Source organism: Homalodisca vitripennis, chromosome 3 (assembly GCF_021130785.1).
Source record: "Homalodisca vitripennis isolate AUS2020 chromosome 3, UT_GWSS_2.1, whole genome shotgun sequence".
In the NCBI taxonomy this organism is placed as follows: Eukaryota; Metazoa; Arthropoda; class Insecta; order Hemiptera; family Cicadellidae; genus Homalodisca; species Homalodisca vitripennis.
The window spans coordinates 197755148-197780788 of record NC_060209.1 but is presented as its reverse complement, the minus strand read 5'-3'; the positions used below and the strand labels follow the sequence as shown (position 1 = coordinate 197780788).

Genomic DNA, 25641 nt, shown 5'->3' with positions numbered 1-25641 from the left:
TTGGCTGGAAATCAGTCGAAGTAGGCTCAGTCCACCAGTTCCAGGGCAAAGAGAAATTGGTTGTGATAATCTCTACAGTGAGATCATCCAGTAAAAGTAATCCTTCAATGAAGAACTCGCTGGGATTCCTTACAAATCCTAAGGTATATAATGTTTGTTACCCAATAGTCAAAATTTTTAGGAACTCTAATATCTCAAGTGTGCACCAATTAAATCATGTACTTTATTTACTTGCATTTTTGGTCCCTGATTGACAATTTTCATGTTTGCAACATAGTACATTGTTTTTATCATTACTTTTTACTTCTAAGGTCCAGAATGTGATTAAGTAAATCAGAGATATAATAAGGCCTGTAGCTAATCTGACATACCATCAATCAAACAACAGCTGGAATAAAGGAAGAACTATAACTTATCAATATAAATTCAGTATTATTTTACAGAGTACCAGATGAAATAATCATCAAACGTTGATAGTTACTCTTAAAACACATGAGGTTCATAAAAGTGAACTTTTAATTAATTATAATAATACAATATAGCTTATGCAAATCACCTATAAGGCATACAATATATTTGATCAATTATTGGTTGAACTTGCAAACGAATAGTTGTGTTTTATATTTGAAATCTGTTTAAATAAATGTCTTAGAATGATGTTTTTAAGTACGTTTTCCATATCATTATTTGTAAAATTCCTGACAATGTCTGCTTTCTGGTTGCAGCAATTTAATGTGGCAGTAACACGTGCTAGAGCCCTGCTAATCGTAGTGGGGAACCCCTGCACACTGAGTAGAGACCGATGCTGGAATCAGCTGTTGACTTATTGTCAACAGAACAGTTCAACTATCGGTGTCCAAAACTTATCTTAGGATGCGGTTTGAGGTTAGTACAATTTCATTCACATACAGTTAAATAAAAACCATACTAACAAAATGATAATAAGCATATATTATAATAGCATTACTAGGTGTAATTTCACTAATAAGCATGAGGTTGGTTTGGTCCTGATTTCTGAAAGAATCTCAAAAACGACAGAATATCATTATGACTTATGATAGAAATGCATCACATTTCATACAGCTGGAACAATCGACAATCATATGGAAAAGAAGTGTTATGTCCTCCGGCAAACAAAAGAGAAATCTTGTCAGCCTACTGAGTGGCAGGCTTCAATGTCATTCAGCCAAATTCCCAAATTCAGTGGTTGGACATGGACCATCATAGATTTCATACTTGTCTATGTAGACATTAAGTTTCAATACAAATTTCAAGTTTACATAAGAAATCTTTCTCGAGATATTCTGTCACATGATTCATTCATATTTCGTCTTTCAAATTGTGCTTTATCTCAGTGTTTAAACAATGCAATTTTACAGACCTAGTCACCATAACATTACGTTATAAGGACAACAGGAGTTCGGAAATTTGCTTTCGTTAGAGGTTATAAAAGGTAATAATACAACGTTTTGAGGATTGGAATCTATTCTATTCGTCAGGTGGTGGAGGTGTTAATACAAACCAAAATATCGAACAGAAATAAGTAAACAAGGGAAAGAAAAAGAGTCAAACATACCCAAAAACTGCTTGGAGCCCAGTCCAGGAGTTGTCATTGCAGAGGATGCAAGTCCCGAGCACTAATCACAAGTGTTAGGATAACAATCACACATCACACTAGCACAGGCTACAGTGGGAGACTAATTTTAAACAAAGACTTGTGTTATATGTGTTTGGATGGTTATTATAATTCATTGTAGATAGTCTAGTATTGATATAAGGACTCAAGACTAGTTAGTAGTTGGAATAGTTATACTACATGAGTTAATATGCCATATGTTAAAATGTCTTATAAGCGCAGTGGAGTCCAGTTAATCCGAACATGTTTCATCTGAACATCCGGTTAATCCGAACACGTGCAGGAAGAAATTCTTATATATATATATATATATATATATATATATATATATTTATAACGATAATGTACAATATAATAACCTAAAAAATGAAAATGGGTGCATCATATAGATAATAAAAAACTTTCAATAAGATTTTATTAGGATGAATTACATACACTATAGTACAGTAAGTAATAATGAAATTTAAATAAAGTACCAAATTGAAACTTATAGGTTAAGTATGTGTTGAATTAAGAAGTTAAATCGGACAAAAACCGGACATACAGTACTGGTATTATTTTTTAGTACAATATTAATTGTTAAAGGACATGAATTCAGTAATTGTCTTTTGTCGCTCTGAATGACACGTAGATTTGGCATTGTGTCATCAACACGATATCGGTAGATGTGGGAGTAGCCTGATGCTCTAGGTACGGTAGTGCAGCGTTGTGACACGCGTAAGTCAGGAAACACAACCACCATGTTGTGTGTCAACTTCACTAACTCTAAAACCTGCAATTAATAGAAAACTAAACAACGCTAATTATTAAAGCTGAACTACAGAATATAGGTCACAATAGGTCTGCAACAACAGAAACAAACTTCAAACAAAGAGCTAGAGGATATTGGCCGCCAAACTTTACACACAAGGAAAATCCATTTAAAACTCCATTTCGGACTAAAAGGGACACAATTTCTGAAACAGAACACCCACTGCACATATTAAACACAGGTTGTACCACTTCACTCCATTGTTCTATTTAGAATCTTCCGAGAACCAAACTTTACTGAAGTTATACCAATACTTATAAATTGGCGTCCAACCACATGGGTTTCATCCTACAATATTCTTATAGTCCATAGCAGACACAATCCAACCCGTTACAAATTGACACCACTAACGCTGGACAAACCGGACCCCTTACAACGGATTTTAAATGTTATTCAGTTATTTTAAAAGCTCACAACAGTTTCTGCTTATTTGTTCCAAGGTTTTCCAAGAGAAGGTCCAGGTTCTTCTATTGTAAGGACTAGATATTGGACCTGGCACTTTTGAAGAAAATCTGCCGTCCATGGGCTATCTGGAAAGCACCACCCTCAACCCCCTTGTGAGTGCCACCAGCACCTACCTACCACCTTTGATCACGCAATAGTGTGTGAGTACCTTTGTCATAAATATTTAAAATTATTATTTAAACATTTTACTCTATTATTAATATTTAAAAAATCACACAATATTCATCGGAGTTGAATCAAGATACTTGTATATAACAGAAAATACGCTTTGAACTTAGCCTAAAGGCCGAGAAGCGAACAGAACACTATAAAATAAACTACTTCTAGCAGAGTCAAATTGGAAGTGCTACCTTCTTGAAACGTCAGACAGAATATGCTATATGGCACTTATTTTATAGTACTTTTTTATCACCAAATTTTTCCAGGAAAAAAATTCCACAGGTGTGTGTGTGTGTGTGTGTGTGTTTTATGGTTGTCTGCTCAGCGTATCTGTGTCTGGTATTAATTTTTATATTGTGCTAGCTGGGCTTCACAGGAATTATGTGTGTCACCATGTGCATTGACGGTGCCTGATCAAGCAACCTCGGGGGAACCCGTGGGCCATGAGCCGCCTGGTGGCCCAGTGCAATGCGCGGTTTGAAGATTCAAACCATAGATGTTAGAAGTGCATATTACCTCAGTGATTAATTTATTTGCGTACAGTATTTATTATATATTTAATTATTTGTGGTGTCTGGTAAATTATACATATTTATTGTTGATTCTTGTTATATTTATATTTCATTGTGTAAGACATACGTCATTATTAGTGTAAACATAACAAATACACATGTTTTTATTAATTTTCAATAGTGTGAGAATTGAGTATTGAGATTTCTTTTCTTTAGAGTCCAAAATGTAAGTATATACCATGATATTAAATTTTATAAGTTAAATTTTCACCACGCAACTTAGTTACAATGTATGTGCTGCCAACTGAACATTCTGTTTGTATCCTTGGATTTTTCTTTTCAACATTCTCTCTAAAATTGTGTAAGCTTGTTTCAACTTTTGGGTGTAGTGACTTTTGAGTTCTATAACTTACTCTAAACTGATGAAATTTATATTTTTAACATCAAAATTTGCTTTTTTTGGCTAACAGGTGAATACATTCCGTGAGAAATTCTCTTCTCTTGGCTGGAAATCAGTCGAAGTAGGCTCAGTCCACCAGTTCCAGGGCAAAGAGAAATTGGTTGTGATAATCTCTACAGTGAGATCATCCAGTAAAAGTAATCCTTCAATGAAGAGAACTCGCTGGGATTCCTTACAAATCCTAAGGTATATAATGTTTGTTACCCAATAGTCAAAATTTTTAGGAACTCTAATATCTCAAGTGTGCACCAATTAAATCATGTACTTTATTTACTTGCATTTTTGGTCCCTGATTGACAATTTTCATGTTCGCAACATAGTACATTGTTTTTATCATTACTTTTTACTTCTAAGGTCCAGAATGTGATTAAGTAAATCAGAGATATAATAAGGCCTGTAGCTAATCTGACATACCATCAATCAAACAACAGCTGGAATAAAGGAAGAACTATAACTTATCAATATAAATTCAGTATTATTTTACAGAGTACCAGATGAAATAATCATCAAACGTTGATAGTTACTCTTAAAACACATGAGGTTCATAAAAGTGAACTTTTAATTAATTATAATAATACAATATAGCTTATGCAAATCACCTATAAGGCATACAATATATTTGATCAATTATTGGTTGAACTTGCAAACGAATAGTTGTGTTTTATATTTGAAATCTGTTTAAATAAATGTCTTAGAATGATGTTTTTAAGTACGTTTTCCATATCATTATTTGTAAAATTCCTGACAATGTCTGCTTTCTGGTTGCAGCAATTTAATGTGGCAGTAACACGTGCTAGAGCCCTGCTAATCGTAGTGGGGAACCCCTGCACACTGAGTAGAGACCGATGCTGGAATCAGCTGTTGACTTATTGTCAACAGAACAGTTCAACTATCGGTGTCCAAAACTTATCTTAGGATGCGGTTTGAGGTTAGTACAATTTCATTCACATACAGTTAAATAAAAACCATACTAACAAAATGATAATAAGCATATATTTATAATAGCATTACTAGGTGTAATTTCACTAATAAGCATGAGGTTGGTTTGGTCCTGATTTCTGAAAGAATCTCAAAAACGACAGAATATCATTATGACTTATGATAGAAATGCATCACATTTCATACAGCTGGAACAATCGACAATCATATGGAAAAGAAGTGTTATGTCCTCCGGCAAACAAAAGAGAAATCTTGTCAGCCTACTGAGTGGCAGGCTTCAATGTCATTCAGCCAAATTCCCAAATTCAGTGGTTGGACATGGACCATCATAGATTTCATACTTGTCTATGTAGACATTAAGTTTCAATACAAATTTCAAGTTTACATAAGAAATCTTTCTCGAGATATTCTGTCACATGATTCATTCATATTTCGTCTTTCAAATTGTGCTTTATCTCAGTGTTTAAACAATGCAATTTTACAGACCTAGTCACCATAACATTACGTTATAAGGACAACAGGAGTTCGGAAAATTGCTTTCGTTAGAGGTTATAAAAGGTAATAATACAACGTTTTGAGGATTGGAATCTATTCTATTCGTCAGGTGGTGGAGGTGTTAATACAAACCAAAATATCGAACAGAAATAAGTAAACAAGGGAAAGAAAAAGAGTCAAACATACCCAAAAACTGCTTGGAGCCCAGTCCAGGAGTTGTCATTGCAGAGGATGGGATGCAAGTCCCGAGCACTAATCACAAGTGTTAGGATAAACAATCACACATCACACTAGCACAGGCTACAGTGGGAGACTAATTTTAAACAAAGACTTGTGTTATATGTGTTTGGATGGTTATTATAATTCATTGTAGATAGTCTAGTATTGATATAAAGACTCAAGACTAGTTAGTAGTTGGAATAGTTATACTACATGAGTTAATATGCCATATGTTAAAATGTCTTATAAGCGCAGTGGAGTCCAGTTAATCCGAACATGTTTCATCTGAACATCCGGTTAATCCGAACACGTGCAGGAAGAAATTCTTATATATATATTTATAACGATAATGTACAATATAATAACCTAAAAAATGAAAATGGGTGCATCATATAGATAATAAAAAACTTTCAATAAGATTTTATTAGGATGAATTACATACACTATAGTACAGTAAGTAATAATGAAATTTAAATAAAGTACCAAATTGAAACTTATAGGTTAAGTATGTGTTGAATTAAGAAGTTAAATCGGACAAAAACCGGACATACAGTACTGGTATTATTTTTTAGTACAATATTAATTGTTAAAGGACATGAATTCAGTAATTGTCTTTTGTAGCTCTGAATGACACGTAGATTTGGCATTGTGTCATCAACACGATATCGGTAGATGTTGGAGTAGCCTGATGCTCTAGGTACGGTAGTGCAGCGTTGTGACACGCGTAAGTCAGGAAACACAACCACCATGTTGTGTGCCAACTTCACTAACTCTAAAACCTGCAATTAATAGAAAACTAAACAACGCTAATTATTAAAGCTGAACTACAGAATATAGGTCACAATAGGTCTGCAACAACAGAAACAAACTTCAAACAAAGAGCTAGAGGATATTGGCCGCCAAACTTTACACACAAGGAAAATCCATTTAAAACTCCATTTCGGACTAAAAGGGACACAATTTCTGAAACAGAACACCCACTGCACATATTAAACACAGGTTGTACCACTTCACTCCATTGTTCTATTTAGAATCTTCCGAGAACCAAACTTTACTGAAGTTATACCAATACTTATAAATTGGCGTCCAACCACATGGGTTTCATCCTACAATATTCTTATAGTCCATAGCAGACACAATCCAACCCGTTACAAATTGACACCACTAACGCTGGACAAACCGGACCCCTTACAACGGATTTTAAATGTTATTCAGTTATTTTAAAAGCTCACAACAGTTTCTGCTTATTTGTTCCAAGGTTTTCCAAGAGAAGGTCCAGGTTCTTCTATTGTAAGGACTAGATATTGGACCTGGCACTTTTGAAGAAAATCTGCCGTCCATGGGCTATCTGGAAAGCACCACCCTCAACCCCCTTGTGAGTGCCACCAGCACCTACCTACCACCTTTGATCACGCAATAGTGTGTGAGTACCTTTGTCATAAATATTTAAAATTATTATTTAAACATTTTACTCTATTATTAATATTTAAAAAATCACACAATATTCATCGGAGTTGAATCAAGATACTTGTATATAACAGAAAATACGCTTTGAACTTAGCCTAAAGGCCGAGAAGCGAACAGAACACTATAAAATAAACTACTTCTAGCAGAGTCAAATTGGAAGTGCTACCTTCTTGAAACGTCAGACAGAATATGCTATATGGCACTTATTTTATAGTACTTTTTTATCACCAAATTTTTCCAGGAAAAAAATTCCACAGGTGTGTGTGTGTGTGTGTGTTATGGTTGTCTGCTCAGCGTATCTGTGTCTGGTATTAATTTTATATTGTGCTAGCTGGGCTTCACAGGAATTATGTGTGTCACCATGTGCATTGACGGTGCCTGATCAAGCAACCTCGGGGGAACCCGTGGGCCATGAGCCGCCTGGTGGCCCAGTGCAATGCGCGGTTTGAAGATTCAAACCATAGATGTTAGAAGTGCATATTACCTCAGTGATTAATTTATTTGCGTACAGTATTTATTATATATTTAATTATTTGTGGTGTCTGGTAAATTATACATATTTATTGTTGATTCTTGTTATATTTATATTTCATTGTGTAAGACATACGTCATTATTAGTGTAAACATAACAAATACACATGTTTTATTAATTTTCAATAGTGTGAGAATTGAGTATTGAGATTTCTTTTCTTTAGAGTCCAAATGTAAGTATATACCATGATATTAAATTTTATAAGTTAAATTTTCACCACGCAACTTAGTTACAATGTATGTGCTGCCAACTGAACATTCTGTTTGTATCCTTGGATTTTTCTTTTCAACATTCTCTCTAAAATTGTGTAAGCTTGTTTCAACTTTTGGGTGTAGTGACTTTTGAGTTATATAACTTACTCTAAACTGATGAAATTTATATTTTTAACATCAAAATTTGCTTTTTTTTGGCTAACAGGTGAATACATTCCGTGAGAAATTCTCTTCTCTTGGCTGGAAATCAGTCGAAGTAGGCTCAGTCCACCAGTTCCAGGGCAAAGAGAAATTGGTTGTGATAATCTCTACAGTGAGATCATCCAGTAAAAGTAATCCTTCAATGAAGAACTCGCTGGGATTCCTTACAAATCCTAAGGTATATAATGTTTGTTACCCAATAGTCAAAATTTTTAGGAACTCTAATATCTCAAGTGTGCACCAATTAAATCATGTACTTTATTTACTTGCATTTTTGGTCCCTGATTGACAATTTTCATGTTCGCAACATAGTACATTGTTTTTATCATTACTTTTTACTTCTAAGGTCCAGAATGTGATTAAGTAAATCAGAGATATAATAAGGCCTGTAGCTAATCTGACATACCATCAATCAAACAACAGCTGGAATAAAGGAAGAACTATAACTTATCAATATAAATTCAGTATTATTTTACAGAGTACCAGATGAAATAATCATCAAACGTTGATAGTTACTCTTAAAACACATGAGGTTCATAAAAGTGAACTTTTAATTAATTATAATAATACAATATAGCTTATGCAAATCACCTATAAGGCATACAATATATTTGATCAATTATTGGTTGAACTTGCAAACGAATAGTTGTGTTTTATATTTGAAATCTGTTTAAATAAATGTCTTAGAATGATGTTTTTAAGTACGTTTTCCATATCATTATTTGTAAAATTCCTGACAATGTCTGCTTTCTGGTTGCAGCAATTTAATGTGGCAGTAACACGTGCTAGAGCCCTGCTAATCGTAGTGGGGAACCCCTGCACACTGAGTAGAGACCGATGCTGGAATCAGCTGTTGACTTATTGTCAACAGAACAGTTCAACTATCGGTGTCCAAAACTTATCTTAGGATGCGGTTTGAGGTTAGTACAATTTCATTCACATACAGTTAAATAAAAACCATACTAACAAAATGATAATAAGCATATATTATAAATAGCATTACTAGGTGTAATTTCACTAATAAGCATGAGGTTGGTTTGGTCCTGATTTCTGAAAGAATCTCAAAAACGACAGAATATCATTATGACTTATGATAGAAATGCATCACATTTCATACAGCTGGAACAATCGACAATCATATGGAAAAGAAGTGTTATGTCCTCCGGCAAACAAAAGAGAAATCTTGTCAGCCTACTGAGTGGCAGGCTTCAATGTCATTCAGCCAAATTCCCAAATTCAGTGGTTGGACATGGACCATCATAGATTTCATACTTGTCTATGTAGACATTAAGTTTCAATACAAATTTCAAGTTTACATAAGAAATCTTTCTCGAGATATTCTGTCACATGATTCATTCATATTTCGTCTTTCAAATTGTGCTTTATCTCAGTGTTTAAACAATGCAATTTTACAGACCTAGTCACCATAACATTACGTTATAAGGACAACAGGAGTTCGGAAAATTGCTTTCGTTAGAGGTTATAAAAGGTAATAATACAACGTTTTGAGGATTGGAATCTATTCTATTCGTCAGGTGGTGGAGGTGTTAATACAAACCAAAATATCGAACAGAAATAAGTAAACAAGGGAAAGAAAAAGAGTCAAACATACCCAAAAACTGCTTGGAGCCCAGTCCAGGAGTTGTCATTGCAGAGGATGCAAGTCCCGAGCACTAATCACAAGTGTTAGGATAACAATCACACATCACACTAGCACAGGCTACAGTGGGAGACTAATTTTAAACAAAGACTTGTGTTATATGTGTTTGGATGGTTATTATAATTCATTGTAGATAGTCTAGTATTGATATAAAGACTCAAGACTAGTTAGTAGTTGGAATAGTTATACTACATGAGTTAATATGCCATATGTTAAAATGTCTTATAAGCGCAGTGGAGTCCAGTTAATCCGAACATGTTTCATCTGAACATCCGGTTAATCCGAACACGTGCAGGAAGAAATTCTTATATATATATTTATAACGATAATGTACAATATAATAACCTAAAAAATGAAAATGGGTGCATCATATAGATAATAAAAAACTTTCAATAAGATTTTATTAGGATGAATTACATACACTATAGTACAGTAAGTAATAATGAAATTTAAATAAAGTACCAAATTGAAACTTATAGGTTAAGTATGTGTTGAATTAAGAAGTTAAATCGGACAAAAACCGGACATACAGTACTGGTATTATTTTTTAGTACAATATTAATTGTTAAAGGACATGAATTCAGTAATTGTCTTTTGTAGCTCTGAATGACACGTAGATTTGGCATTGTGTCATCAACACGATATCGGTAGATGTTGGAGTAGCCTGATGCTCTAGGTACGGTAGTGCAGCGTTGTGACACGCGTAAGTCAGGAAACACAACCACCATGTTGTGTGCCAACTTCACTAACTCTAAAACCTGCAATTAATAGAAAAACTAAACAACGCTAATTATTAAAGCTGAACTACAGAATATAGGTCACAATAGGTCTGCAACAACAGAAACAAACTTCAAACAAAGAGCTAGAGGATATTGGCCGCCAAACTTTACACACAAGGAAAATCCATTTAAAACTCCATTTCGGACTAAAAGGGACACAATTTCTGAAACAGAACACCCACTGCACATATTAAACACAGGTTGTACCACTTCACTCCATTGTTCTATTTAGAATCTTCCGAGAACCAAACTTTACTGAAGTTATACCAATACTTATAAATTGGCGTCCAACCACATGGGTTTCATCCTACAATATTCTTATAGTCCATAGCAGACACAATCCAACCCGTTACAAATTGACACCACTAACGCTGGACAAACCGGACCCCTTACAACGGATTTTAAATGTTATTCAGTTATTTTAAAAGCTCACAACAGTTTCTGCTTATTTGTTCCAAGGTTTTCCAAGAGAAGGTCCAGGTTCTTCTATTGTAAGGACTAGATATTGGACCTGGCACTTTTGAAGAAAATCTGCCGTCCATGGGCTATCTGGAAAGCACCACCCTCAACCCCCTTGTGAGTGCCACCAGCACCTACCTACCACCTTTGATCACGCAATAGTGTGTGAGTACCTTTGTCATAAATATTTAAAATTATTATTTAAACATTTTACTCTATTATTAATATTTAAAAAATCACACAATATTCATCGGAGTTGAATCAAGATACTTGTATATAACAGAAAAATACGCTTTGAACTTAGCCTAAAGGCCGAGAAGCGAACAGAACACTATAAAATAAACTACTTCTAGCAGAGTCAAATTGGAAGTGCTACCTTCTTGAAACGTCAGACAGAATATGCTATATGGCACTTATTTTATAGTACTTTTTTATCACCAAATTTTTCCAGGAAAAAAATTCCACAGGTGTGTGTGTGTGTGTGTGTTTATGGTTGTCTGCTCAGCGTATCTGTGTCTGGTATTAATTTTATATTGTGCTAGCTGGGCTTCACAGGAATTATGTGTGTCACCATGTGCATTGACGGTGCCTGATCAAGCAACCTCGGGGGAACCCGTGGGCCATGAGCCGCCTGGTGGCCCAGTGCAATGCGCGGTTTGAAGATTCAAACCATAGATGTTAGAAGTGCATATTACCTCAGTGATTAATTTATTTGCGTACAGTATTTATTATATATTTAATTATTTGTGGTGTCTGGTAAATTATACATATTTATTGTTGATTCTTGTTATATTTATATTTCATTGTGTAAGACATACGTCATTATTAGTGTAAACATAACAAATACACATGTTTTTATTAATTTTCAATAGTGTGAGAATTGAGTATTGAGATTTCTTTTCTTTAGAGTCCAAATGTAAGTATATACCATGATATTAAATTTTATAAGTTAAATTTTCACCACGCAACTTAGTTACAATGTATGTGCTGCCAACTGAACATTCTGTTTGTATCCTTGGATTTTTCTTTTCAACATTCTCTCTAAAATTGTGTAAGCTTGTTTCAACTTTTGGGTGTAGTGACTTTTGAGTTATATAACTTACTCTAAACTGATGAAATTTATATTTTTAACATCAAAATTTGCTTTTTTTTGGCTAACAGGTGAATACATTCCGTGAGAAATTCTCTTCTCTTGGCTGGAAATCAGTCGAAGTAGGCTCAGTCCACCAGTTCCAGGGCAAAGAGAAATTGGTTGTGATAATCTCTACAGTGAGATCATCCAGTAAAAGTAATCCTTCAATGAAGAACTCGCTGGGATTCCTTACAAATCCTAAGGTATATAATGTTTGTTACCCAATAGTCAAAATTTTTAGGAACTCTAATATCTCAAGTGTGCACCAATTAAATCATGTACTTTATTTACTTGCATTTTTGGTCCCTGATTGACAATTTTCATGTTCGCAACATAGTACATTGTTTTTATCATTACTTTTTACTTCTAAGGTCCAGAATGTGATTAAGTAAATCAGAGATATAATAAGGCCTGTAGCTAATCTGACATACCATCAATCAAACAACAGCTGGAATAAAGGAAGAACTATAACTTATCAATATAAATTCAGTATTATTTTACAGAGTACCAGATGAAATAATCATCAAACGTTGATAGTTACTCTTAAAACACATGAGGTTCATAAAAGTGAACTTTTAATTAATTATAATAATACAATATAGCTTATGCAAATCACCTATAAGGCATACAATATATTTGATCAATTATTGGTTGAACTTGCAAACGAATAGTTGTGTTTTTATATTTGAAATCTGTTTAAATAAATGTCTTAGAATGATGTTTTTAAGTACGTTTTCCATATCATTATTTGTAAAATTCCTGACAATGTCTGCTTTCTGGTTGCAGCAATTTAATGTGGCAGTAACACGTGCTAGAGCCCTGCTAATCGTAGTGGGGAACCCCTGCACACTGAGTAGAGACCGATGCTGGAATCAGCTGTTGACTTATTGTCAACAGAACAGTTCAACTATCGGTGTCCAAAACTTATCTTAGGATGCGGTTTGAGGTTAGTACAATTTCATTCACATACAGTTAAATAAAAACCATACTAACAAAATGATAATAAGCATATATTATAATAGCATTACTAGGTGTAATTTCACTAATAAGCATGAGGTTGGTTTGGTCCTGATTTCTGAAAGAATCTCAAAAACGACAGAATATCATTATGACTTATGATAGAAATGCATCACATTTCATACAGCTGGAACAATCGACAATCATATGGAAAAGAAGTGTTATGTCCTCCGGCAAACAAAAGAGAAATCTTGTCAGCCTACTGAGTGGCAGGCTTCAATGTCATTCAGCCAAATTCCCAAATTCAGTGGTTGGACATGGACCATCATAGATTTCATACTTGTCTATGTAGACATTAAGTTTCAATACAAATTTCAAGTTTACATAAGAAATCTTTCTCGAGATATTCTGTCACATGATTCATTCATATTTCGTCTTTCAAATTGTGCTTTATCTCAGTGTTTAAACAATGCAATTTTACAGACCTAGTCACCATAACATTACGTTATAAGGACAACAGGAGTTCGGAAAATTGCTTTCGTTAGAGGTTATAAAAGGTAATAATACAACGTTTTGAGGATTGGAATCTATTCTATTCGTCAGGTGGTGGAGGTGTTAATACAAACCAAAATATCGAACAGAAATAAGTAAACAAGGGAAAGAAAAAGAGTCAAACATACCCAAAAACTGCTTGGAGCCCAGTCCAGGAGTTGTCATTGCAGAGGATGCAAGTCCCGAGCACTAATCACAAGTGTTAGGATAACAATCACACATCACACTAGCACAGGCTACAGTGGGAGACTAATTTTAAACAAAGACTTGTGTTATATGTGTTTGGATGGTTATTATAATTCATTGTAGATAGTCTAGTATTGATATAAAGACTCAAGACTAGTTAGTAGTTGGAATAGTTATACTACATGAGTTAATATGCCATATGTTAAAATGTCTTATAAGCGCAGTGGAGTCCAGTTAATCCGAACATGTTTCATCTGAACATCCGGTTAATCCGAACACGTGCAGGAAGAAATTCTTTATATATATATTTATAACGATAATGTACAATATAATAACCTAAAAAATGAAAATGGGTGCATCATATAGATAATAAAAAACTTTCAATAAGATTTTATTAGGATGAATTACATACACTATAGTACAGTAAGTAATAATGAAATTTAAATAAAGTACCAAATTGAAACTTATAGGTTAAGTATGTGTTGAATTAAGAAGTTAAATCGGACAAAAACCGGACATACAGTACTGGTATTATTTTTTAGTACAATATTAATTGTTAAAGGACATGAATTCAGTAATTGTCTTTTGTCGCTCTGAATGACACGTAGATTTGGCATTGTGTCATCAACACGATATCGGTAGATGTGGGAGTAGCCTGATGCTCTAGGTACGGTAGTGCAGCGTTGTGACACGCGTAAGTCAGGAAACACAACCACCATGTTGTGTGTCAACTTCACTAACTCTAAAACCTGCAATTAATAGAAAACTAAACAACGCTAATTATTAAAGCTGAACTACAGAATATAGGTCACAATAGGTCTGCAACAACAGAAACAAACTTCAAACAAAGAGCTAGAGGATATTGGCCGCCAAACTTTACACACAAGGAAAATCCATTTAAAACTCCATTTCGGACTAAAAAGGGACACAATTTCTGAAACAGAACACCCACTGCACATATTAAACACAGGTTGTACCACTTCACTCCATTGTTCTATTTAGAATCTTCCGAGAACCAAACTTTACTGAAGTTATACCAATACTTATAAATTGGCGTCCAACCACATGGGTTTCATCCTACAATATTCTTATAGTCCATAGCAGACACAATCCAACCCGTTACAAATTGACACCACTAACGCTGGACAAACCGGACCCCTTACAACGGATTTTAAATGTTATTCAGTTATTTTAAAAGCTCACAACAGTTTCTGCTTATTTGTTCCAAGGTTTTCCAAGAGAAGGTCCAGGTTCTTCTATTGTAAGGACTAGATATTGGACCTGGCACTTTTGAAGAAAATCTGCCGTCCATGGGCTATCTGGAAAGCACCACCCTCAACCCCCTTGTGAGTGCCACCAGCACCTACCTACCACCTTTGATCACGCAATAGTGTGTGAGTACCTTTGTCATAAATATTTAAAATTATTATTTAAACATTTTACTCTATTATTAATATTTAAAAAATCACACAATATTCATCGGAGTTGAATCAAGATACTTGTATATAACAGAAAATACGCTTTGAACTTAGCCTAAAGGCCGAGAAGCGAACAGAACACTATAAAATAAACTACTTCTAGCAGAGTCAAATTGGAAGTGCTACCTTCTTGAAACGTCAGACAGAATATGCTATATGGCACTTATTTTATAGTACTTTTTTATCACCAAATTTTTCCAGGAAAAAAATTCCACAGGTGTGGTGTGTGTGTGTGTGTGTTATGGTTGTCTGCTCAGCGTATCTGTGTCTGGTATTAATTTTATATTGTGCTAGCTGGGCTTCACAGGAATTATGTGTGTCACCATGTGCATTGACGGTGCCTGATCAAGCAACCTCGGGGGAACCCGTGGGCCATGAGCCGCCTGGTGGCCCAGTGCAATGCGCGGTTTGAAGATTCAAACCATAGATGTTAGAAGTGCATATTACCTCAGTGATTAATTTATTTGCGTACAGTATTTATTATATATTTAATTATTTGTGGTGTCTGGTAAATTATACATATTTATTGTTGATTCTTGTTATATTTATATTTCATTGTGTAAGACATACGTCATTATTAGTGTAAACATAACAAATACACATGTTTTTATTAATTTTCAATAGTGTGAGAATTGAGTATTGAGATTTCTTTTCTTTAGAGTCCAAATGTAAGTATATACCATGATATTAAATTTTATAAGTTAAATTTTCACCACGCAACTTAGTTACAATGTATGTGCTGCCAACTGAACATTCTGTTTGTATCCTTGGATTTTTCTTTTCAACATTCTCTCTAAAATTGTGTAAGCTTGTTTCAACTTTTGGGTGTAGTGACTTTTGAGTTATATAACTTACTCTAAACTGATGAAATTTATATTTTTAACATCAAAATTTGCTTTTTTTTGGCTAACAGGTGAATACATTCCGTGAGAAATTCTCTTCTCTTGGCTGGAAATCAGTCGAAGTAGGCTCAGTCCACCAGTTCCAGGGCAAAGAGAAATTGGTTGTGATAATCTCTACAGTGAGATCATCCAGTAAAAGTAATCCTTCAATGAAGAACTCGCTGGGATTCCTTACAAATCCTAAGGTATATAATGTTTGTTACCCAATAGTCAAAATTTTTAGGAACTCTAATATCTCAAGTGTGCACCAATTAAATCATGTACTTTATTTACTTGCATTTTTGGTCCCTGATTGACAATTTTCATGTTCGCAACATAGTACATTGTTTTTATCATTACTTTTTACTTCTAAGGTCCAGAATGTGATTAAGTAAATCAGAGATATAATAAGGCCTGTAGCTAATCTGACATACCATCAATCAAACAACAGCTGGAATAAAGGAAGAACTATAACTTATCAATATAAATTCAGTATTATTTTACAGAGTACCAGATGAAATAATCATCAAACGTTGATAGTTACTCTTAAAACACATGAGGTTCATAAAAGTGAACTTTTAATTAATTATAATAATACAATATAGCTTATGCAAATCACCTATAAGGCATACAATATATTTGATCAATTATTGGTTGAACTTGCAAACGAATAGTTGTGTTTTATATTTGAAATCTGTTTAAATAAATGTCTTAGAATGATGTTTTTAAGTACGTTTTCCATATCATTATTTGTAAAATTCCTGACAATGTCTGCTTTCTGGTTGCAGCAATTTAATGTGGCAGTAACACGTGCTAGAGCCCTGCTAATCGTAGTGGGGAACCCCTGCACACTGAGTAGAGACCGATGCTGGAATCAGCTGTTGACTTATTGTCAACAGAACAGTTCAACTATCGGTGTCCAAAACTTATCTTAGGATGCGGTTTGAGGTTAGTACAATTTCATTCACATACAGTTAAATAAAAGCCATACTAACAAAATGATAATAAGCATATATTATAGTAGCATTACTAGGTGTAATTTCACTAATAAGCATGAGGTTGGTTTGGTCCTGATTTCTGAAAGAATCTCAAAAACGACAGAATATCATTATGACTTATGATAGAAATGCATCACATTTCATACAGCTGGAACAATCGACAATCATATGGAAAAGAAGTGTTATGTCCTCCGGCAAACAAAAGAGAAATCTTGTCAGCCTACTGAGTGGCAGGCTTCAATGTCATTCAGCCAAATTCCCAAATTCAGTGGTTGGACATGGACCATCATAGATTTCATACTTGTCTATGTAGACATTAAGTTTCAATACAAATTTCAAGTTTACATAAGAAATCTTTCTCGAGATATTCTGTCACATGATTCATTCATATTTCGTCTTTCAAATTGTGCTTTATCTCAGTGTTTAAACAATGCAATTTTACAGACCTAGTCACCATAACATTACGTTATAAGGACAACAGGAGTTCGGAAAATTGCTTTCGTTAGAGGTTATAAAAGGTAATAATACAACGTTTTGAGGATTGGAATCTATTCTATTCGTCAGGTGGTGGAGGTGTTAATACAAACCAAAATATCGAACAGAAATAAGTAAACAAGGGAAAGAAAAAGAGTCAAACATACCCAAAAACTGCTTGGAGCCCAGTCCAGGAGTTGTCATTGCAGAGGATGCAAGTCCCGAGCACTAATCACAAGTGTTAGGATAACAATCACACATCACACTAGCACAGGCTACAGTGGGAGACTAATTTTTAAACAAAGACTTGTGTTATATGTGTTTGGATGGTTATTATAATTCATTGTAGATAGTCTAGTATTGATATAAAGACTCAAGACTAGTTAGTAGTTGGAATAGTTATACTACATGAGTTAATATGCCATATGTTAAAATGTCTTATAAGCGCAGTGGAGTCCAGTTAATCCGAACATGTTTCATCTGAACATCCGGTTAATCCGAACACGTGCAGGAAGAAATTCTTATATATATATTTATAACGATAATGTACAATATAATAACCTAAAAAATGAAAATGGGTGCATCATATAGATAATAAAAAACTTTCAATAAGATTTTATTAGGATGAATTACATACACTATAGTACAGTAAGTAATAATGAAATTTAAATAAAGTACCAAATTGAAACTTATAGGTTAAGTATGTGTTGAATTAAGAAGTTAAATCGGACAAAAACCGGACATACAGTACTGGTATTATTTTTTAGTACAATATTAATTGTTAAAGGACATGAATTCAGTAATTGTCTTTTGTCGCTCTGAATGACACGTAGATTTGGCATTGTGTCATCAACACGATATCGGTAGATGTGGGAGTAGCCTGATGCTCTAGGTACGGTAGTGCAGCGTTGTGACACGCGTAAGTCAGGAAACACAACCACCATGTTGTGTGTCAACTTCACTAACTCTAAAACCTGCAATTAATAGAAAACTAAACAACGCTAATTATTAAAGCTGAACTACAGAATATAGGTCACAATAGGTCTGCAACAACAGAAACAAACTTCAAACAAAGAGCTAGAGGATATTGGCCGCCAAACTTTACACACAAGGAAAATCCATTTAAAACTCCATTTCGGACTAAAAGGGACACAATTTCTGAAACAGAACACCCACTGCACATATTAAACACAGGTTGTACCACTTCACTCCATTGTTCTATTTAGAATCTTCCGAGAACCAAACTTTACTGAAGTTATACCAATACTTATAAATTGGCGTCCAACCACATGGGTTTCATCCTACAATATTCTTATAGTCCATAGCAGACACAATCCAACCCGTTACAAATTGACACCACTAACGCTGGACAAACCGGACCCCTTACAACGGATTTTAAATGTTATTCAGTTATTTTAAAAGCTCACAACAGTTTCTGCTTATTTGTTCCAAGGTTTTCCAAGAGAAGGTCCAGGTTCTTCTATTGTAAGGACTAGATATTGGACCTGGCACTTTTGAAGAAAATCTGCCGTCCATGGGCTATCTGGAAAGCACCACCCTCAACCCCCTTGTGAGTGCCACCAGCACCTACCTACCACCTTTGATCACGCAATAGTGTGTGAGTACCTTTGTCATAAATATTTAAAATTATTATTTAAACATTTTACTCTATTATTAATATTTAAAAAAATCACACAATATTCATCGGAGTTGAATCAAGATACTTGTATATAACAGAAAATACGCTTTGAACTTAGCCTAAAGGCCGAGAAGCGAACAGAACACTATAAAATAAACTACTTCTAGCAGAGTCAAATTGGAAGTGCTACCTTCTTGAAACGTCAGACAGAATATGCTATATGGCACTTATTTTATAGTACTTTTTTATCACCAAATTTTTCCAGGAAAAAAATTCCACAGGTGTGTGTGTGTGTGTGTGTGTTATGGTTGTCTGCTCAGCGTATCTGTGTCTGGTATTAATTTTATATTGTGCTAGCTGGGCTTCACAGGAATTATGTGTGTCACCATGTGCATTGACGGTGCCTGATCAAGCAACCTCGGGGGAACCCGTGGGCCATGAGCCGCCTGGTGGCCCAGTGCAATGCGCGGTTTGAAGATTCAAACCATAGATGTTAGAAGTGCATATTACCTCAGTGCTTAATTTATTTGCGTACAGTATTTATTATATATTTAATTATTTGTGGTGTCTGGTAAATTATACATATTTATTGTTGATTCTTGTTATATTTATATTTCATTGTGTAAGACATACGTCATTATTAGTGTAAACATAACAAATACACATGTTTTTATTAATTTTCAATAGTGTGAGAATTGAGTATTGAGATTTCTTTTCTTTAGAGTCCAAATGTAAGTATATACCATGATATTAAATTTTATAAGTTAAATTTTCACCACGCAACTTAGTTACAATGTATGTGCTGCCAACTGAACATTCTGTTTGTATCCTTGGATTTTTCTTTTCAACATTCTCTCTAAAATTGTGTAAGCTTGTTTCAACTTTTGGGTGTAGTGACTTTTGAGTTATATAACTTACTCTAAACTGATGAAATTTATATTTTTAACATCAAAATTTGCTTTTTTTTGGCTAACAGGTGAATACATTCCGTGAGAAATTCTCTTCTCTTGGCTGGAAATCAGTCGAAGTAGGCTCAGTCCACCAGTTCCAGGGCAAAGAGAAATTGGTTGTGATAATCTCTACAGTGAGATCATCCAGTAAAAGTAATCCTTCAATGAAGAACTCGCTGGGATTCCTTACAAATCCTAAGGTATATAATGTTTGTTACCCAATAGTCAAAATTTTTAGGAACTCTAATATCTCAAGTGTGCACCAATTAAATCATGTACTTTATTTACTTGCATTTTTGGTCCCTGATTGACAATTTTCATGTTCGCAACATAGTACATTGTTTTTATCATTACTTTTTACTTCTAAGGTCCAGAATGTGATTAAGTAAATCAGAGATATAATAAGGCCTGTAGCTAATCTGACATACCATCAATCAAACAACAGCTGGAATAAAGGAAGAACTATAACTTATCAATATAAATTCAGTATTATTTTACAGAGTACCAGATGAAATAATCATCAAACGTTGATAGTTACTCTTAAAACACATGAGGTTCATAAAAGTGAACTTTTAATTAATTATAATAATACAATATAGCTTATGCAAATCACCTATAAGGCATACAATATATTTGATCAATTATTGGTTGAACTTGCAAACGAATAGTTGTGTTTTATATTTGAAATCTGTTTAAATAAATGTCTTAGAATGATGTTTTTAAGTACGTTTTCCATATCATTATTTGTAAAATTCCTGACAATGTCTGCTTTCTGGTTGCAGCAATTTAATGTGGCAGTAACACGTGCTAGAGCCCTGCTAATCGTAGTGGGGAACCCCTGCACACTGAGTAGAGACCGATGCTGGAATCAGCTGTTGACTTATTGTCAACAGAACAGTTCAACTATCGGTGTCCAAAACTTATCTTAGGATGCGGTTTGAGGTTAGTACAATTTCATTCACATACAGTTAAATAAAAACCATACTAACAAAATGATAATAAGCATATATTATAATAGCATTACTAGGTGTAATTTCACTAATAAGCATGAGGTTGGTTTGGTCCTGATTTCTGAAAGAATCTCAAAAACGACAGAATATCATTATGACTTATGATAGAAATGCATCACATTTCATACAGCTGGAACAATCGACAATCATATGGAAAAGAAGTGTTATGTCCTCCGGCAAACAAAAGAGAAATCTTGTCAGCCTACTGAGTGGCAGGCTTCAATGTCATTCAGCCAAATTCCCAAATTCAGTGGTTGGACATGGACCATCATAGATTTCATACTTGTCTATGTAGACATTAAGTTTCAATACAAATTTCAAGTTTACATAAGAAATCTTTCTCGAGATATTCTGTCACATGATTCATTCATATTTCGTCTTTCAAATTGTGCTTTATCTCAGTGTTTAAACAATGCAATTTTACAGACCTAGTCACCATAACATTACGTTATAAGGACAACAGGAGTTCGGAAAATTGCTTTCGTTAGAGGTTATAAAAGGTAATAATACAACGTTTTGAGGATTGGAATCTATTCTATTCGTCAGGTGGTGGAGGTGTTAATACAAACCAAAATATCGAACAGAAATAAGTAAACAAGGGAAAGAAAAAGAGTCAAACATACCCAAAAACTGCTTGGAGCCCAGTCCAGGAGTTGTCATTGCAGAGGATGCAAGTCCCGAGCACTAATCACAAGTGTTAGGATAACAATCACACATCACACTAGCACAGGCTACAGTGGGAGACTAATTTTAAACAAAGACTTGTGTTATATGTGTTTGGATGGTTATTATAATTCATTGTAGATAGTCTAGTATTGATATAAAGACTCAAGACTAGTTAGTAGTTGGAATAGTTATACTACATGAGTTAATATGCCATATGTTAAAATGTCTTATAAGCGCAGTGGAGTCCAGTTAATCCGAACATGTTTCATCTGAACATCCGGTTAATCCGAACACGTGCAGGAAGAAATTCTTATATATATATATTTATAACGATAATGTACAATATAATAACCTAAAAAATGAAAATGGGTGCATCATATAGATAATAAAAAACTTTCAATAAGATTTTATTAGGATGAATTACATACACTATAGTACAGTAAGTAATAATGAAATTTAAATAAAGTACCAAATTGAAACTTATAGGTTAAGTATGTGTTGAATTAAGAAGTTAAATCGGACAAAAACCGGACATACAGTACTGGTATTATTTTTTAGTACAATATTAATTGTTAAAGGACATGAATTCAGTAATTGTCTTTTGTCGCTCTGAATGACACGTAGATTTGGCATTGTGTCATCAACACGATATCGGTAGATGTGGGAGTAGCCTGATGCTCTAGGTACGGTAGTGCAGCGTTGTGACACGCGTAAGTCAGGAAACACAACCACCATGTTGTGTGTCAACTTCACTAACTCTAAAACCTGCAATTAATAGAAAACTAAACAACACTAATTATTAAAGCTGAACTACAGAATATAGGTCACAATAGGTCTGCAACAACAGAAACAAACTTCAAACAAAGAGCTAGAGGATATTGGCCGCCAAACTTTACACACAAGGAAAATCCATTTAAAACTCCATTTCGGACTAAAAGGGACACAATTTCTGAAACAGAACACCCACTGCACATATTAAACACAGGTTGTACCACTTCACTCCATTGTTCTATTTAGAATCTTCCGAGAACCAAACTTTACTGAAGTTATACCAATACTTATAAATTGGCGTCCAACCACATGGGTTTCATCCTACAATATTCTTATAGTCCATAGCAGACACAATCCAACCCGTTACAAATTGACACCACTAACGCTGGACAAACCGGACCCCTTACAACGGATTTTAAATGTTATTCAGTTATTTTAAAAGCTCACAACAGTTTCTGCTTATTTGTTCCAAGGTTTTCCAAGAGAAGGTCCAGGTTCTTCTATTGTAAGGACTAGATATTGGACCTGGCACTTTTGAAGAAAATCTGCCGTCCATGGGCTATCTGGAAAGCACCACCCTCAACCCCCTTGTGAGTGCCACCAGCACCTACCTACCACCTTTGATCACGCAATAGTGTGTGAGTACCTTTGTCATAAATATTTAAAATTATTATTTAAACATTTTACTCTATTATTAATATTTAAAAAATCACACAATATTCATCGGAGTTGAATCAAGATACTTGTATATAACAGAAAATACGCTTTGAACTTAGCCTAAAGGCCGAGAAGCGAACAGAACACTATAAAATAAACTACTTCTAGCAGAGTCAAATTGGAAGTGCTACCTTCTTGAAACGTCAGACAGAATATGCTATATGGCACTTATTTTATAGTACTTTTTTATCACCAAATTTTTCCAGGAAAAAAATTCCACAGGTGTGTGTGTGTGTGTGTTATGGTTGTCTGCTCAGCGTATCTGTGTCTGGTATTAATTTTATATTGTGCTAGCTGGGCTTCACAGGAATTATGTGTGTCACCATGTGCATTGACGGTGCCTGATCAAGCAACCTCGGGGGAACCCGTGGGCCATGAGCCGCCTGGTGGCCCAGTGCAATGCGCGGTTTGAAGATTCAAACCATAGATGTTAGAAGTGCATATTACCTCAGTGCTTAATTTATTTGCGTACAGTATTTATTATATATTTAATTATTTGTGGTGTCTGGTAAATTATACATATTTATTGTTGATTCTTGTTATATTTATATTTCATTGTGTAAGACATACGTCATTATTAGTGTAAACATAACAAATACACATGTTTTTATTAATTTTCAATAGTGTGAGAATTGAGTATTGAGATTTCTTTTCTTTAGAGTCCAAATGTAAGTATATACCATGATATTAAATTTTATAAGTTAAATTTTCACCACGCAACTTAGTTACAATGTATGTGCTGCCAACTGAACATTCTGTTTGTATCCTTGGATTTTTCTTTTCAACATTCTCTCTAAAATTGTGTAAGCTTGTTTCAACTTTTGGGTGTAGTGACTTTTGAGTTATATAACTTACTCTAAACTGATGAAATTTATATTTTTAACATCAAAATTTGCTTTTTTTTGGCTAACAGGTGAATACATTCCGTGAGAAATTCTCTTCTCTTGGCTGGAAATCAGTCGAAGTAGGCTCAGTCCACCAGTTCCAGGGCAAAGAGAAATTGGTTGTGATAATCTCTACAGTGAGATCATCCAGTAAAAGTAATCCTTCAATGAAGAACTCGCTGGGATTCCTTACAAATCCTAAGGTATATAATGTTTGTTACCCAATAGTCAAAATTTTTAGGAACTCTAATATCTCAAGTGTGCACCAATTAAATCATGTACTTTATTTACTTGCATTTTTGGTCCCTGATTGACAATTTTCATGTTCGCAACATAGTACATTGTTTTTATCATTACTTTTTACTTCTAAGGTCCAGAATGTGATTAAGTAAATCAGAGATATAATAAGGCCTGTAGCTAATCTGACATACCATCAATCAAACAACAGTTGGAATAAAGGAAGAACTATAACTTATCAATATAAATTCAGTATTATTTTACAGAGTACCAGATGAAATAATCATCAAACGTTGATAGTTACTCTTAAAACACATAAGGTTCATAAAAGTGAACTTTTAATTAATTATAATAATACAATATAGCTTATGCAAATCACCTATAAGGCATACAATATATTTGATCAATTATTGGTTGAACTTGCAAACGAATAGTTGTGTTTTATATTTGAAATCTGTTTAAATAAATGTCTTAGAATGATGTTTTTAAGTACGTTTTCCATATCATTATTTGTAAAATTCCTGACAATGTCTGCTTTCTGGTTGCAGCAATTTAATGTGGCAGTAACACGTGCTAGAGCCCTGCTAATCGTAGTGGGGAACCCCTGCACACTGAGTAGAGACCGATGCTGGAATCAGCTGTTGACTTATTGTCAACAGAACAGTTCAAATATCGGTGTCCAAAACTTATCTTAGGATGCGGTTTGAGGTTAGTACAATTTCATTCACATACAGTTAAATAAAAACCATACTAACAAAATGATAATAAGCATATTTTATAATAGCATTACTAGGTGTAATTTCACTAATAAGCATGAGGTTGGTTTGGTCCTGATTTCTGAAGGAATCTCAAAAACGACAGAATATCATTATGACTTATGATAGAAATGCATCACATTTCATACAGCTGGAACAATCGACAATCATATGGAAAAGAAGTGTTATGTCCTCCGGCAAACAAAAGAGAAATCGTGTCAGCCTACTGAGTGGCAGGCTTCAATGTCATTCAGCCAAATTCCCAAATTCAGTGGTTGGACATGGACCATCATAGATTTCATACTTGTCTATGTAGACATTAAGTTTCAATACAAATTTCAAGTTTAC

The 25641-nt window shown here is 34.3% G+C and overlaps 1 protein-coding gene across 11 annotated transcripts; it reads left to right on the top strand.

Annotated features, from left to right (window-relative positions):
* Positions 1–25641, top strand: LOC124358004 (probable RNA helicase SDE3). Of its 11 annotated transcripts, XR_006922018.1 has the most exons (13): positions 1–143; positions 726–885; positions 4812–4971; positions 8113–8286; positions 8869–9028; positions 12168–12341; positions 12925–13084; positions 16225–16398; positions 16981–17140; positions 20280–20453; positions 21036–21195; positions 24331–24504; positions 25087–25222. XR_006922018.1 is itself a non-coding variant. In XM_046810214.1 (5 exons), exons 3-5 carry the CDS (start codon positions 21184–21186, stop codon positions 25231–25233), a joined length of 333 nt encoding a protein of 110 aa, XP_046666170.1. In that variant the 5' UTR covers positions 19138–19282; positions 20280–20453; positions 21036–21183; the 3' UTR covers positions 25234–25641. The 11 variants fall into 11 exon arrangements, 1 of the variants encoding a protein (XP_046666170.1); XR_006922024.1 differs by lacking the exon at positions 8113–8286; XR_006922023.1 differs by lacking the exon at positions 12168–12341.